General features: G+C 43.6%; 1 protein-coding gene across 2 annotated transcripts in view; it reads left to right on the forward strand.

Moving 5' to 3' along the window:
* Window positions 1-16,682, forward strand: part of AK5 (adenylate kinase 5) — a 239,152-nt gene that overhangs the window by 192,807 nt on the left and 29,663 nt on the right. For both annotated transcript variants that reach the window (XM_075999468.1, XM_012787619.3), the window contains exon 11: window positions 15,812-15,975. In XM_075999468.1, the coding sequence (XP_075855583.1) occupies window positions 15,812-15,975 (164 nt within the window). The remainder of the gene's footprint in view (window positions 1-15,811; window positions 15,976-16,682) is intronic.

Genomic DNA, 16,682 nt, shown 5'->3' on the forward strand with positions numbered 1-16,682 from the left:
CAGTACAGACTCTAAGTTCTAGTCAAGAACTATTTGAGTTCAAATGCCAGCTGCCGCGTGTACTGGCTTGCGACCTTGGGCATTGTCCTTCCACCACTGTTCCTCAGTCTTCTCACCTATAGTGGATGTAATGCTAGTACCTAGATCACAGGGCTGATGTGAGGATGAAAGGAATTAACACCTGCAACACTGCTCTTAGGAAATATTCACCAGGAGTTGGCTTTCATCATTAACCATTATATGCTGAGTGGTGGGGGCAGGGGGACAACCAAGAAGAGGGAGAGGTGCTGAGAAAAGGGGGGCAAGGATGGGATCAGAAGTGAATCAGGAGGGGGGAATGACACCTACAAGATGGGGGACCCATGGCTGAGGTTTTAGAAGTTGTGTAAGTTCCTGTTTTCTTGGTGTTTCTTGTTAAAATTAAACACTCCCTAAGGGACTGAGCTGTTAAGTGGTGTTTCACCTTCAACCAGCTATAGTTGGCTGAAATTACAGCCTGTTGACTGAGAATGAGTCTCTTAGGCCTTGGGCTTACCCCTGCCTCTATGCTGTGATTTCCTCTAGTTGACACATTCCTGCCATTGTTTACAGCAGCTCGGCACTATAGGAGACCATTTGACTGTAGGAGAACACTTTTTGCCTGGAAGAATGAAGCAGAGTAACAAGCCATGATAAGAGAACAGTGACTGTTTTGGGCCCTCCAAAATGTAGCTTCACAAAGTATTTCCCTTCCCAGTTGCTCCAGGCTCTTCTGAGCCAAGAGTCTGAGTGTCTTCTTAGCTGCAAATGAAACCTACTTAAACCAACCATCAGGTGGTCAAGGCAATAAAAGACTCTTTCCTCTTACAACAAAGTGCAGCTGTTTTGATTTAACGTGACTGATGTTGCTGTGACCCAGGTAGTGTTTTTTTCTGGTATTTGTCTGGAGCATTGCCTCTGAGGGAGTGTTCCTCACGGTTCTGCCGTGCTTCGAGGAATGACTTGTACTAGGAAGCGGATCACATGTTAGTGCCACGCCTGCCCATCAGCACCAACTCAGTGACCTCAGTGTAGAGTGGAAGGAATCTATTTGGCCCAGTTACATATGCCCCTGCTTGGACGAACTATCGTAGCAAATACATGGAAAGCTAGCGTGGCATAGCGACATCCAGAACACACTTTTGTTTTCTCGGAAGTCCTCAGCTTGGTCCACATGGAACTGTGGAGGCAAGCACTGAGACTGTTACTGAGAAAGGAAGAGAATGTTCATCAGTGAGAAACCTGGCCGAGGCCAACAGCAAGCTCCTGGAATCTGCCCATGGGAACCCTTTCCCGTTGACCCCTTTCTTTCTTTTTTTTTTTTTGCCCAGAAATATCATTTGTAATTATCTGTTTCTAGGAGATATTAGCAAGTATGTGAACAGACATACGTACAAAGAAGATCCCTTTCTTTTTTATTTAATTTATTTATTTGTTTATTTTTTTGAAATATAGTCTAGCTTTATTGCTTGGGCATGAGGGCAATGGTATGGTCATAGCTCACAGCCACCTCAAACTCCTGGGCTCAAGTGATCCTCCTGCCTCAGCCTCCCTAGTAGCAGGGACTACAGGCACGCACCAGCATGCCCGGCTAATTTTTCAAATTTTTTCTAGAGACAGGGGTCTCACTATGTTGCTCAGGCTGGTGTCAAACTCCTGGCTGCAAGTGATCCTCCTGCCTCAGCCTCCCAGAGTGCTGAGATTACAGGCATGAGCCACCATTCCCAGCCTCTTCTTTAAGGCAGTCGTGACCAGTTGATTGAAAGGAAGGGTGGTTTTTACTAAAACTCAGAGAAATTATGCCTTTTTTTTTTCAGTTTGTTTCTGCAGTACTTATCAGGATGCCTGGCATGTAATATATGTCTTTAACGTGAATGAATGGAATGGAAGATGATGAGAGTTCAGATAAAGTTACTACCCCCAAGTTCCCCAAGCTAGGACTACAGGTGCATGCCATCATGCACAGCTAATTTTTTTCATTCATTTAGAGATGGGGTCTCACTGTGTTGCCCAAGCTAATCTTGAATTCCTGCCCTTAAGCAATCCTCTCGCCTTAACCTTCCAAAGTGCTGGCATCACAGGTGTGAGCCACTGTGCTCAGCCCCAAGTTTTGGTTTTTAATCTTCTGTGGTAAGATTGAGCTCACAATAACAATAGAAAGAAGATGTTCACCTGTGGAGCAGGGCCACAGTAGAAATGAGCTGGGCCTCCCAGCAGCCTACAGTTTACTCTCAAGGCCAAAACAAAGCAGGTAGGCAGAAGCTGCAGCCCTGCCTTTGAAGTGCATCCTCTAGGGCTGCCCAGCAGCCCCTCCTGGGCATCCACCAAAGGCCCAGCGATGCCACCCCTCCTCTCTCACACCCACTGTGGTGTCGGTGAGCTTGGATGGGACAGTCCTAGCCTTGAGCCCCAGTGGCGGGTACTAGCTGCATCTGCTTGGTCTTCCCTGCACAGAAGCAGGTATGTTTCCATTGGGCAGCTACTGTCCTTAGGAAGGTCTTCCAGGACTGAGTCAAAACCTGGTCTGTCAAAACTTCCACTGTTTGATCTAGTCCTGCCCTGCAGAGCAACACAGAACAAATCAGCTCAGCTTTCTCTCCATCATCATAGCCATCCAAATATTTGAAGACATATGCACCTTGCCTGTGATTCACATCTTCATCTGATTAAAAATATCCAGTTTCCTCTGTTATTTTATATGTTGTAAGCTCCTTGAGAACAGGGGCTGTATTCTCAACTTTGTGTCCCCAGTACTTAAATACAGAGTCTGGCTCATACGGATTCTCCATATTTGCTTATGGAAGGAATGAATGGACTCTTATTATCTCCCATTCCTTCATGTCTCTTCAGTCACATGCAGCCAAAATATCTCCTAAAATAGACTGGACAGAATTTTCTTTAATTTAAAGATTTCTTTTTATAAAAATAATACATCTTCATTCTAGAAAACATGTATCAACAACAACAACAAAATCCCCCACCATCTCAATATCTGGGGACGAACGCTATTAACATTTTGATTTATATTCCTCTTAGTTTTTTTACATGTGTATATTTTTTAAATATACATTTTCATCAGAATGAGATCATGCAATTTTAAAACCTACTTTTTGTATTTAACAAAATCTCATGGGCATCTTTCTCAGACAGTATATCTGAATATATTGTATCATTTTTTAAAGTTCTTTTCTAATTCAACTGAAACAGAAAAACAGGAGAATGCACAGTCATAAGCGTTCAGTTTGATGAAATTTCACTAATTGGATACACCCATCTTACCAAGCTGCAGATCAAAAAATTGAACCCAACCAGCACCCCAGAAGCCTCCCTTGTGCCCCCTTTCAAATCACTGCTCCCTATAAGGGTTATCATAGACATTTTATAATTTTATATAAATGGAATTATACTGTATTCTTTTATATCTTGTTTCAATACATCATTTTAATGATTGCAACCTATTTCTGTGTATTGCTATATTATAATTTATTTAGTTTATTCCTCCTGTCCTGCATTATCTTTTCCAATAGTTTGCTTTCATTAAAAATGCTGTAATGAATATCTATAGAACTAAAGCAGTGATTTTTTTCCCTTTAAGATAAATTCACAGCTGTGAAAACTTTTAAGACTTTTTACTTATATTGCCCAGTTGCCCTTCAGAAAAGTTGTATCAATTTTATATTCCCATCACAACATGTAAGACTTTCAGTTTCCATAGTGTGGTCCAGAAATGAACACAAAACCTCAGATGCAATCCAACTAACATATTCTACCACAAATGTTCCTACTTGTCCTAATATCCTCACTTCCTTTTCTTGTTGTTGTTTTGTATTTGTACACAAATATACTGAAAGCACAAATATTCTCCAAGTTCTCTGACAAAGTATAGAATGATGGTGCTAGAAATGACCTTGGAACAATACCAAGATTATTTTCACTCAACAAGCTTATTTTCAGATGAGAATACAGAAGCCCAAAAGGTGAGGTATCAGAACACACAGGTTGCCAATGAAAACCAAACTAGAAAATCACATGTAGAAAAAAAAGGTACAAAGAAACAAAACAAAATGTGTATTTGGCAGTTACCATTGGGGAATGAGAATATAATAGTGTTCTTATTCTTTAGCTTTTCTGAATTATCTAAAGCAGGGGTCCTCAAACTTTTTAAACAGGGGGCCAGTTCACTGTCCCTCAGACCGTTGGAGGGCCAGACTATAGTTTAAAAAAAACTATGAACAAATTCCTATGCACACTGCACATATCTTATTTCGAAGTAAAAAAACAAACAGGCAACAACACCCGCATGTGGCCCGCGGGCTGTAGTTTGAGAACGCCTGAAATCTTCAATAAGGAGCATGTATTTCTTTCACGGGTAGGGGGAGCACTTCCTAAATACATGCCTAAAATTCTAGTGTGAAGTGGGCTACAAGATAGGAATAAAAGGTGGCTTAGTATGTTTAAGAAGGATTTGAAGGCCGGGCGCTGTGGCTCACGCCTGTAATCCTAGCTCTTGGGAGGCCGAGGCGGGCGGATTGCTCAAGGTCAGGAGTTCAAAACCAGCCTGAGCAAGAGCGAGACCCCGTCTCTACTATAAATAGAAAGAAATTAATTGGCCAACTGATATATATATAAAAATTAGCCGGGCATGGTGGCGCATGCCTGTAGTCCCAGCTACCCGGGAGGCTGAGGCAGAAGGATCACTTGAGCCCAGGAGTTTGAGGTTGCTGTGAGCTAGGCTGACGCCACGGCACTCACTCTAGCCTGGGCAACAAAGCGAGACTCTGTCTCCAAAAAAAAAAAAAAAAAAAAAAAAAAAAAAAGAAGGATTTGAAGAGGCAGAACACTCTAGAAAAATGAATTCCAAACTTCAGAGACTCAAACAAGCAGAGCTTGACCAAAGCAACTTTTGAAAAGATCTGGTCTATAGGTTTGAAAAAATAAATGTGCTTCGTGCATTGGGTCTGGAAAAGGCCCTGGAGACCTCTGGGTGAAGAAATAAAGGACAGGTGTTTTAATGGTGTTTTCTCATAAGCAGTTTGAAAATCCTGTCCCTGTCCCTGTCCCTGTCCGGAGATGGGGTTAGGGGGAGATGGGGCTAAGGTGCTAGGAGCTGTAGGAGCTCACCCAGCATCACGGGGTGGAAACGTTTGGGAGTCACCACCATGGTGCCTGCTGTTCCCTCTCACCTGAGACCTGAACTTACTTGGTCTTCTGTCCATGTAATAGCTACAGTCTTGGCATTTTTGTTTCCGAGTCTTGTCTTAATGAGACATTTTACATGTTTCACTGTGGCTATAGTGAGTTTTGGCTGAATGAATTACAAAATCATGGACTGTTGTTAGTTGTCAGAACAGAGATGAAATCACGTCCCTGAAGTCTCCCAGCTAATAAGTGGCGGCATCTGATAGGGTTACCAGATTTAACAAATAAAAATACAGGTCCCCTAGCTGAATTTGAATTTTAGATAAACAATGACTTGATGTTTAGTGAAAGTCCATCTCGTGCAGTGTGTAACTGGCCATCCTGTGTTTCCCCTGGCACCCCTATGGGGCCATGATGACAGCCCAGCTCCTGGTGACCACTCCAACAGACTGAGGACTGTGCAGTGCATTTCTGAACGGCAGGTCTGTCTGATTTCCAGAAAGAAGGGGCAGAAGGCCCCACTGCACATGAGAGGCTATAGAGCTTAGTGGTACCAGGGCACAGTTGGCCCTTCTTGAAGAAGAGGAAGAACAGTTTCTTCATGTGTTATAGGGTTACAAATAGCACCTGCTTCAAATAGCTGTTGTAAGGATTAAATTAATGATTGCAAAAAACACATAAAACAGGTATTTATTAAATAAAATATCAAACCCAAAGCATCATGAACCAGAGACTTTTTTTTAATTTCAGCATATTATAGGGGCACAAATGTTAAGGTTACGTATATTGCCCATGCCCTCCCCTCCCCCCTCGAGTCAGAGCTTCAAGCATGACCATCCCCCAAATGTTGCACATCTCACTCATTATGTTTGTATATACCCATCCCCTTCTCCCCCCTCCCACCCACCCAACACCCGAAAGATGTTATTCCTATATGTCCACTTAGGTGTTGATCCGTTAATACCAATTTGCTGGTGAGTACATGTGGTGAACCAGAGATTTTTATCTGAATAGTCTGCAATGACTTCTCAAACCTGTGTGGCCTCTGACCCGCTCCACTGGGGCAAAAGAGGCCGCAGTTCCCCTCCCATGCTCCGTAGCTTGGTGTGGAGGAAACAGAAAGTTCCCTTCATCTGCAAGAGAGAAATAGCCCTGCTTTTGATAAAACATTGAGGATTTTCATTAACCATCATAACAATGTTTCATTCATGATAAACCATTATCTCAGCGTTATTACATTGTAAACATGAAAAGAAGGATCAACAAAGACCTCCTGCAGTGACTGTCGGGAGTTCACTGCAAATTGCCTTCCTTAAATTATCTAGTCTAGAAGTTCCAAATCAGGCTAATCCTCAGAATCACCTGGGGAATTTTTTAACAATTATCTTTTTTTATTATGCAAATATTTCAAACATGCAACAAGGCTGAAAGAATTTTACAGTGAACACTGTATCCCCACCACCCAGATTCTACCATCCACATTTTACTACAGGTTGAACATCCCTAGTCCAAGAATCTGAAATCTGAAACGCTCCAAAATCGGAAACTTTTTGAGCACTGACATCATGCTCAAAGGAAACACTTATTGGAACATTTTGGATTTTGGGTTTTCAGTTTATAAATACAATGCAAATATTCCAAAATTAGAAAATTCCAAAATCTGAAACACTTCTGGTCCCAAGCATTTCAGACAAGGAAACTCAGCTTGTCTATCTTGTTTTATCACAAGGACACATCTGTCCTATTCATCCAGAGTATGTCTGTTTTGCTTACATGTTTTAAAGTACATTGAGATATCTGTACAGTTTCCCAGGGGAATTTTTTAAAGCTATAAATTCCCAGGCCTCAGCCCAGAGATTTAGAGACATACAAATTCAGGAATGTTCTCAAGCAGCTTTCCAGCTTTACTCTGGTCACCATGCTGATGGAGCCCCTATTATCTGAGATATTGCTAGTCTCATGGAAAGAAACCTGGCAATTACTTACTGGCTGTAAAAATTTCTGCCTAAAAGTGGTACACATCCACTTCTGCCCACATTTTGTTGACCAAAGCAAGCACTTGGAACTCTTAAATTCAAAAAGATGGGGACAAATAATCCTTCCATAACATTATGGAAGAAAAGCTGAAAAATTTAGGAAGAGTAATCCAATCCAACACAGGAAACCACTCATTTAATCCAGCCTCTTCAATTTATAGATAGGGAAGCTGGTACCCAAAGAAATAAAGTGATTGTCTCATGATCACTCAGCTAGTTTACGCAGGAGTGGTCTAAAACCTGGGTCCCCTAATTACTTTCCTTGCCAGGTAGAGGACTGCTGCTCTGAAGCTCACAGGTAGCTCACCATTCACTCTTATCAAGTACCTGCTGTATACCAGGCAGTGATAAATAAGGCACAGCCCCTGCTAGCAAGAAGTTCCCAGTCCCATTTAAAGTTTGTCTGTATAACCTTCAGCTGACCCTGGCATATTTCAACATATTTGCCAAATTACCTGAAACAGTCAATGCCTTTAAGGACTAATATAGATGTTGTCTTTGAGCATAAAGATCTATTTTTCATAATTGTTTCGATAAGAGAGAGTCAGTTCTTAGCAGCAGCCTGCGGAAGCCCAGCGTGGTGATGCAGTCATCCCAGATGCAGAATGCCTGGTGTGACTCATGCACCCAGACCGCCTGAAAGTGCTCCTGGGGCACAGTCAGTTCATGATGGCAGCATCATAGCTTTTCCCCAAAAGGGGTTATTGGTCACAAAAACTAAACCCAACATTGGGACCCAATTTCATTTAGGGAGAAAGAAATATTTCAAGAGGCAGAAATATGATAGATTTTTAAACAAATTTGAAGATTGTCTAGAAATAGGATGGTTTGATTTGCAAAAGATATTTGATGCTCTCACAAGCTACAACTGTGAATACTATCCATCTTTGAAGATGTTCAGATAGTACCACAGTATAAAAATATTGTGTCCAGTCTTTGTAAAATCATAGAATGGTAGAGCTAAAGGGACTTTTGAGCATCATCAGCGCTAGCTGCCTCATTTTACAGGTAGTAATCATGACACTTATTGAGTGTTTCCCTTTGCCAGTTACTGATCCAAGCAGTTGACATGCATGATCTCATTTTGTCCTCACAACCAACAGGCATTATGACCACATCCATTCTGTAATCGAAGAGGTTGAAGCTCAAAGCAGATAAGGGACTTGATCAAAGTCATCTAACCAGATAGGGAAAGGTCTGAGATGTGAACCTGGAACTCAAGGCCTTCGGTCCCATGTTTCTTTTATGTGAAAGGGAGTACAGTTGTGACTTTTGTGGGGCCACTGGGCTCTAATTAACAACTGTCTGTGGCACTGTGCCAGGTTCTATAGGGATACTAATGTGAATGAAACCATTTCTGCTCTCTCTGAGCTGCAGCCTGGCAAATAAGGGGAGACAGTATGAGCAAACTCTCTTCTGGAAGCCAGGGGGAGAGAGAATTTTGAAGATGTTTGTCAGTGGGCTTAAATGCTACTAAAGAGTCAACGATGTTAAAGACTAGAAGCAATAATATTGTCAACTATGCAATCACTGCTGAATTTTAAAACATCACTTGACAGAGTGATGAGTATAAGAGTTTCCAAGAAGATAGGGAGTCAATAAATGAGGGGGAAATGGAGACAGGAAGTCTTAGGCTACTGAAAAAAACAGAGAATATAAGGATAACTAGAAGATGCAAACAATGGTAGAAATATTTTCATTTGGATTGGGGAGATCCAAGCATGTTGTCATACAGAGGAGAAAGTGCCAACTGAGAGAAATAAATTTAACATGAGCAAGAAAGAGAAGATCAAGTTCTTGAAGCAGGCAGGAGAAGAGCCATTCATCATTAAATTGTTTTTTCTTTCAGCCACTGTTATAAAGTGTCTACTATGTTTCAGGCACTGGGTTTGGCATCCTGGTATAATAACTACCTGTGAAGAAAATTCCAGGGAGCTACAAGAGCCAAAGCAGAGAGATAAGTTATATAAAGTCTTCCAAACAGGATAAAAGATGGTTGGAGGAAAAAGGATGAAGACATAAGTGTTTTGAAAATGCTGAGGAAAGGAGTTAGTCTTCATCTTCTTAGTGAATAAGAAGATTAAAAGTATTTGTTAAGAGTAAGAGGAAGGCCAGGTGTGGTGGCTCACGCCTATAATCCTAGCACTCTGGGAGGCCAAGGTGGGAGGATCCCTTGAGTCCAGGAGTTTGAGACTGGCGTGGGCAAGAGCAAGACCCCATCTCTACAAAAATAGAAAAATTAGCAGACATGGTGGCATGTACCTATAGTCCCAGCTGCTTAGAAGGCTGAAGGAGGAGGATCATTTGAGCCTAGGAGCTTGAGGTTGCAGTGAGCTGTGATGACACCACTGCCCTCTAGACCAGGTGACAGAGCAAGACTCTATCAGAAAAAAGAAAAGGGCCGGGCACGGTGGCTCATGCCTGTAATCCTAGCACTCCGGGGGACCGAGGCAGGCGGATTGCTCAAGGTCAGGAGTTCAAAACCAGCCTGAGCAAGAGCGAGACCCCATCTCTACTATAAATAGAAAGAAACTAATTGGACAACTAATGTATATATAGAAAAAATTAGCTGGGCATGGTGGCACATGTCTGTAGTCCCAGTTACTCAGGAGGCTGAGGCAGGAGGATCGCTTGAGCCCAGTAGTCTGAGGTTGCTGTGAGCTAGACTGATGCCACGGCACTCACTCTAGCCTGAGCAACAGAGAGAGACTCTGTCTCAAAAAAAAAAAAAGAAAAGGAAACACAATAGAAAAATTTTTAAATGTTTTCCTCATTTGTATAGTGGTGAGTATACTAAAAAAAAGGAAAGAAAGAAAAAGAAAAAAGAGTGAGAGGAATGAGGATATGTTGAAGGACAATGAGGAAATATTAGAATCCATCCATGGATGTCCAATTGATATCAACAGATCAACCAGGGGCTGAGGTTGGATGAGCTCTGAAGATCATTGGTGCTGAGGAGGTTTAAAGAGCCCTCAGACAGGTAGAAGGCTAATTAAGACCTGGAGAGCTTTGCTGATAGCAATAGAACCCAGAAAATGTTGCCCTCTCTGCTTTGAAACTTAGATAAAATAAACCTTGTGAGTTTTCTAAACCAGATACATGTGACATGTACTGTCACATGTATATGTGTATGTGTGTGATATATCACACATGCACTGAATGTCTTTTTTATTTGAGACAGAGTCTCGCTCTATCACCCTGGTTAGAGTGCAGCGGCATCATCATAGCTCACAGCAACCTCAAACTCCTGGCCTCAAGCCCTCCTCCTGACTCACCCTCCCAAGTTGTTAGGACTACAGGTGTGGGCCACCATGCCTAGCTAATTTTTCTATTTTTTGTAGAGACAGAGTCTCACTATGTCACTCAGGCTCCTATGTAACTCCTAGCCTCATGCCATCCTCCTGCCTTGTTCTCCCGAAGTTGCTTACAGGCGTGAGCCACCATGCCCGGCCTGATATTTCTTAAGTGCCAGTAAGTGGTCTGGACATCTGTAAGTGATGGCTAGTCCCCAGACTCTTTGATGGCTTTGGATTATGTTTAATTCAAACCTTGATGCGCTGGATGATGTAACTCAGGAAGAGCTGGAGCGCTGGGTAACCTCCGCTGTAAATAGCTTTTACCAAGAACCAATTCTTTGACAGGGAAATGGGGCAAGAGAAATTTTCAGTGACATTCAGTAACGGGGTAGATTTCAGAAACTTTTTCAAATGTAGACGTGATTGAGCTTGGCGACTGGCCAGGCATGGGAGATGCGGAGGAAGGAGAGCCACAAGTGGAATGAACAGAAAGCGGCTAATTATTTCCCCCCATTTTACAGATGAGGAAACTCAGATTCAGAGACATTAAAAGGCTGGTCCAGAACCACACGACCAGCAAATGGCACAGCAGTCTTTATCATCAGGTCATCTGCCCTGTGCCCTTTGTGACACGTCACATTCCTCCACTCTCGCCGTCTCTGCAGAACCCTTTCATGTTCCAAGTCACAGTACTGCAGGGAAGAGGGTCAGCCTTGTGCCTTTTCCCCCACATTTCCCTGCCTGGGTGAGGTTGGTGTTGGCAGGCCCCAACTCATGGCACCCACAGCACTGCTGGGGTGGCGGGTCACCCACCCATGCTCCCTGCTAGACTGGGACTTCTCTGATGGAAAAGACTCAGTTCTGGGTCTTTTTATTCCCAGTGCCTACGACAGTGTCAGACCCATACCAGCTGCCCCAATAAATGTTTTTCAAATGGCAAGCTGTATTAATTAGGCCTGATGTTTCATTCCAGGTTGCATCCCGCAGTTAGCAAGATACAATAAAATGGCAACGAAAGTCATTATAATCAGCTCTGCGCTGCCATGACTATGTAAAACACTTAAAAGTGTAATCAGAACTTAAGTGCAGGCATTTGTTTGTATTTGGGATCCAGCTAATTATCTACCTGCATCTTTATTTGTCTGGGCTTTTTACTGAGTCCAGAATGTGCTGAAAGGCACCAGCTTTGCCATTTCATTCTTTTTTTCCTGAGGCCAAGTACCTGCAACAGATGCTCAAGAGACAGGCCCTTCTCTTGAAGAGCCGGGCTGGTGAACGCAAGAGGTGTCTCATGGGAGAGGATTGCTCCCACAAATAAAAGGCAGACTGGAAGAGGTGACCCATGTGGGCTGCCAAGGTGATGCAGATTTCAGTTCCACCTCAAAGGACACTGGGTACCAAAGAGCACACAGGGGTCAGCTCCCTGGGTCACAATTCCCCTGCCGTCTCTTCTCCCGTCCTTCTGAGGCAGCACTGTGGGGGCCTGCGGGCATCCTGAGCTGTATCAGTGGGTGTTCACAGTATTTGCAGTTTTCACAATACAGCATCTTTGGCCTCAGACAGAAAATTTTGTAAACTACATTTGAGTTTGAGAGTAAAGATTTTTTTTTTCTGAAGTATTGACAGACCCCATTAAAATGGAATCTCATATCCCAGACTCTGTTTGTGAGTCACACCACGTGGTATTGGGTGTGGGTTTGTTCAGGGGTTTGAGCCTTGAGCCAGCAGGATGACAGTCAACGTGACAGCTCCTGTCTGCCATCAGTCATCCTGTCACCAGAGAACACAGCCCACTCATTATTCTGAGAGGTGGTTGTGGTGCCTCAGAAGATTTTTTTCTACGTAACAAATTATCCTGGAGGGATATCAAGACCCCATTGTTTTTTATTTAAAAGTTACAAGTTAAGACCTCAAAGACATGTCAGTGACAGTAAATGAAAATTCATGTCCCCACCAGCAGTTTCTGCACTTGCACTGCAGTGATAAAAATCACTTTGTTCTTCAGTTTGGAGCCAAGGGAAAAAATCAAGCCATTGTGTAGATTACTTAAAATTCCACAGTGCCTGCAACATTTGGCCAAAGAATGCTAAGAATTTGCAGCTGTTGCTCCCACGAAAGGGTTCTAACTGGGGCAGCCGCTGCTGTTTAACACACAGCTGTTGTTAATTTGAGCTGAAGATTTTTAATTGCCTTTGTGTCGAGATTTATTAAATAACATTTTAGGAGAACAAAAACTGTAATAGTCATATTAGCAGGATGCTGAAGGAAGAAAATAATTGGAACACGGCATTTTTTGCCTTGTAAGCCAAGTCTGAAAATATCTTTTCCACATGACTGGCTCCCAGCCACCCCAGGAAAAGAGTTTCTAGGTAAATCCGGCCACAGAAGCCCTGGTGGCCTCTACAGGCGCCCGGGCACTTGCTCCTCTTAGTCATTTATCTGGAAGCACTTCTTCCCCACCCCCACGCCCCCAGTGGCCTGCTCTTGTTCCCACACTCTCTGTTCCTATTAGATCAGGAGACAGCAGCCATCGCGCTTAAAGCACACGTGGCATTAGCCGGCAACTGGCTGCTCCTTTCAGTGATCTGCATTATGTTTCTCGAGCCTCTCTAATTTGCTGTTTTCCCCTTACACCTGGCCCATCCATGACAATATTGTGAAGGGGCTGACCCCTCCCCATTTGGCTTAGAGAAGCTGCGTGGATCAGCAGAAGATAGAAAATGCAGACCTTTCCTGGATTTTCTGCCAAGGCAAAGAAGGGGAAACAAGAGGCCTTTCTACTAAAGAGGCACAACTACTGATATTGTTCCTTAAGAGGGAAGATGCCAACTGCACAGAGAAAGGAGTTTTGAGTATGAAGGAAGGCAGACCAGGAAAATTACAGAATAAGTTGTAAATTCTCATTACCATACTTTTAATAAAATCTCAATCATGCTTTGCATTTTAATGTTAAATATTCCCTTCTAACGGGAAAACTTCGATCCATCAGGCATTTCTGGAGCACTTGCTGTGTGCAAGGTGCGGTTTGAGGTGCTGGGGGCACCAGACAGGCCTGCAGGGCAGATGGCGGGGAGACCAGCGTAAGGCAGGGCCACCCACGCAGTGCTCACACCGCCCCCACTGCCCCGCTCCAGGAGAGTGGAGGGTGAGAGCTCTAGTTCCTGCCGAAGGGGGAAGCATCTGCCCTGGCCTAAGGGATGAGGAGGCCCTCGATAGATAGAAAAGAGGATGAATAGGTAAAGAAAATGTGCTGGAAAATAGAAAATTACTCAGCCATAAAAAGAAGGAAAACCTGCCATTTGCAATGACATGGATGAAGCTGGAGGATATATACGATTGAAATAAGCCAGACACACACAAATACTGCATGATCCCACCTCTGTGTGGAATCTAAAAAAGTGTAAATCACAGAAGCAGAGAGTAGAATGGTGGTTGCTGGGAGAAGGGGGGCGGGGAATGGGGAGATGTTAGTCAAAAGGAATGTGTTCTAGAGACCTAATGTGCAGCGTGGGGACTATGGTTAACAATAGTGTATGCTTGAAATTAGCGAAGAGAGTAGATGTTAAATGTTAAACGTCCTCACCACAAAAACAAAAAAGGGTAACTATGTGAGTTGTAGGATATGTTAACTAACCTGATTGTGGTAATTATTTCACAGTATATATGTATAGCAAATCATCAGGCTTTACACCTTAAATTTATACAGTTTTGTCAGTCATACCTCGATAAAGCTGGGGCTGGGGAAGGAAGAAAAGAGGATGAAGGAAGGGCCTTTCAAGCTCAGGACAGGGAAGAGTACAAGCGTGGTGGTCTAGAACAGTCTGTGTTGTTGAAGGAACTGCACGTAGTGGGCATGACAGTGATGGGGAGTGTAAAAATAAAGGCACTGGAGAATTTATTAATAAAATGGACTAGATTCTGGAGAGTTGAAATTCCACTGTAGGGAGTTTGGATTTTAGTCTGCGGGGTATGGGAAGCCACTGAATGCTGTGCAGCTGGGAGAGCGACCAGTCTTTCAGGCACGTGCCCCTGCTGGCAGGTCTGTTGGACTCTAAGGCCTCACCCTCTCATATGCAAAGGTGGAGCGATTGCCACACGCCAGGCAGAGAGCATGAGGACATGAGAACATCTGGCCACAGCGAGGAAGGGAGAAGAAGAGAATACTTCTGAGGGTCAGAGCCTGGGCTTCAAACCCTAACCTTGCTACTTACTAGCTATGCAGCTTAAAGCAATGGAATTAACTTCTCTGTGCCTCTGCTTCCCCTCTGTAAAAGGGAGATTATAAAAGTTCCCACCTCTTAAGGTTCTTTTAAATTAATACACATAAAATGCTTAGAACAGTGACTGGTGCAGTAAGCACTTGGCAAAGGTTAGCTTTTGTTATTTTCAGGTGTAAAATCCTACGACTTCGTAACTGGTTGAACTTGGAAGGCAAGTCAAAAATGTTATATTCATCAAAGGCAGAATACAGTTAATAATAATGGCTAGGGAAAAAAAACAGAAAAATCATATTGAGGGACATTCTACAAAATAACCATCTAGAATCTTCAAAAGTGTCAAGCAAACCCAGGGGAACAGTTCCATGCTGAAGGAGACCAAAGGACGTGACAACTAAAGGCAACACGTGATTCTGAACTTGATCCGTTGGCTTTAGAAGACATTATTAAGTCAATTGGGACAATTCAATTGGAATGTGAATGGGGTCTGAGGATATAGTTATGAAGGAGGATGTGCTTGTTTCCTTGTTTGTAGGAAATGACATTAAATGTTCTAGAGTAATGAGACTTGCAATTAGCAACTTATTCTCAAATGTTTCAGAAAGTTCTTTGTACTCTACTACTCACTACTCCTGTAAGTTTGTGATTGTTTGAAAATAAAACAATTTCTTTATTTTAAATTAACAGCTAGCATGTGTTGAGCACTCACTGTCAGGCACTGCAGCCAGTGCTTTGCTCATGAGCAGCTTCAGGGCCCCAGGAACCTGCTCTGACTCACATTTCTAAAGCAAGGGGAGAAATGTGCTCCTGTAGCAGCCCCCCCATTAGACCCCTTGCAACTGTTTGTAACCACTAGTTACAAGTGGTCTACAACAAGTAACTGTTGTCTGAAACATGCCCCCACACACCCTTGGTTAGTAAGTTTCCCATTCCTGCTTGTATCCATCCCTCCCAGCTCAGCTCCCGGTAGGTGGAGGCTGGTGCAGCCTAAGTGCTCAGGACCCGCTTGGGAATGAAGCGCTGAGGTTTGCTCTCTGTGGTGACTACCGTCAAAAACGAGGCACCAGGACTGGGATGCATGTCTGATACCTGACTTCTTTTCAAGGTGGCCCTGGCTCTGGCAAAGGCACACAGTGTGAGAAGCTGGTGGAAAAATATGGATTGACACATCTCTCGACTGGTGAGCTCCTGCGTAAAGAGCTGGCGTCAGAGTCCGAAAGAAGCAAATTGATCAGAGACGTCATGGAACGTGGAGACCTGGTACCCTCAGTAAGCAACGCGCCCTGCCCCACACACCTGCCTTCCCTGTCTGGGAGACTTGTGGGACTGTCGTAATGAGTCTGAGCTGCTGGAACAGAGAAACCCAACGGGACTATGGCTGCGTGTTCTTTCTCTCCCGCGCGACAGTCCAGAGGCAGGCAGGGGTGCAGGACGCAGCCCTTCTGCCCGGCCGAGTTGTGCGGCCCAGTTCCCTTCTGCTGTCTCGTTGCTCTGACAGCCCCTAAACTGTTAGCCTATTTCACATTTCCCCCCCAAATTCATCCCCACTTTAGAGTTGAAAAATCTTCAAGATAGTGGTGAGTCTGGTGCAGTAGAGCCTAGAATTAGAAACCCCAGAAAACAGAAAATAATGTTTTGGTCTGCTTCTGGGAGGTATGATAGCATTATCTCGAAATTTGGTATCTTCCTCATGTAATATAAGTAAGGTAATATCATTTATTTTCAAGTTACCATCCATCTCTGAGAATCTGGATGCTATGGGTATAAAAAAATATTCATTCCTGCCGCACCAGGTCCTCTGCTAGGCTCTGTAATTAGGGCTTGCACAATACAATCCCTGTTCGCTTACAGAGCTTCCTACGTCCTCTCTAGCCAGCTGCCTGGAAGCTGGGACAATCCTCATGAGAGGAAAACAGACCGTTGCCATCGCCTCTTCACTGGCCTCCCTGTGCCCACTCTTTTCCCCCTGCAGCCTC

The sequence above is a fragment of the Microcebus murinus genome, chromosome 2 (assembly GCF_040939455.1).
Source record: "Microcebus murinus isolate Inina chromosome 2, M.murinus_Inina_mat1.0, whole genome shotgun sequence".
In the NCBI taxonomy this organism is placed as follows: Eukaryota; Metazoa; Chordata; class Mammalia; order Primates; family Cheirogaleidae; genus Microcebus; species Microcebus murinus.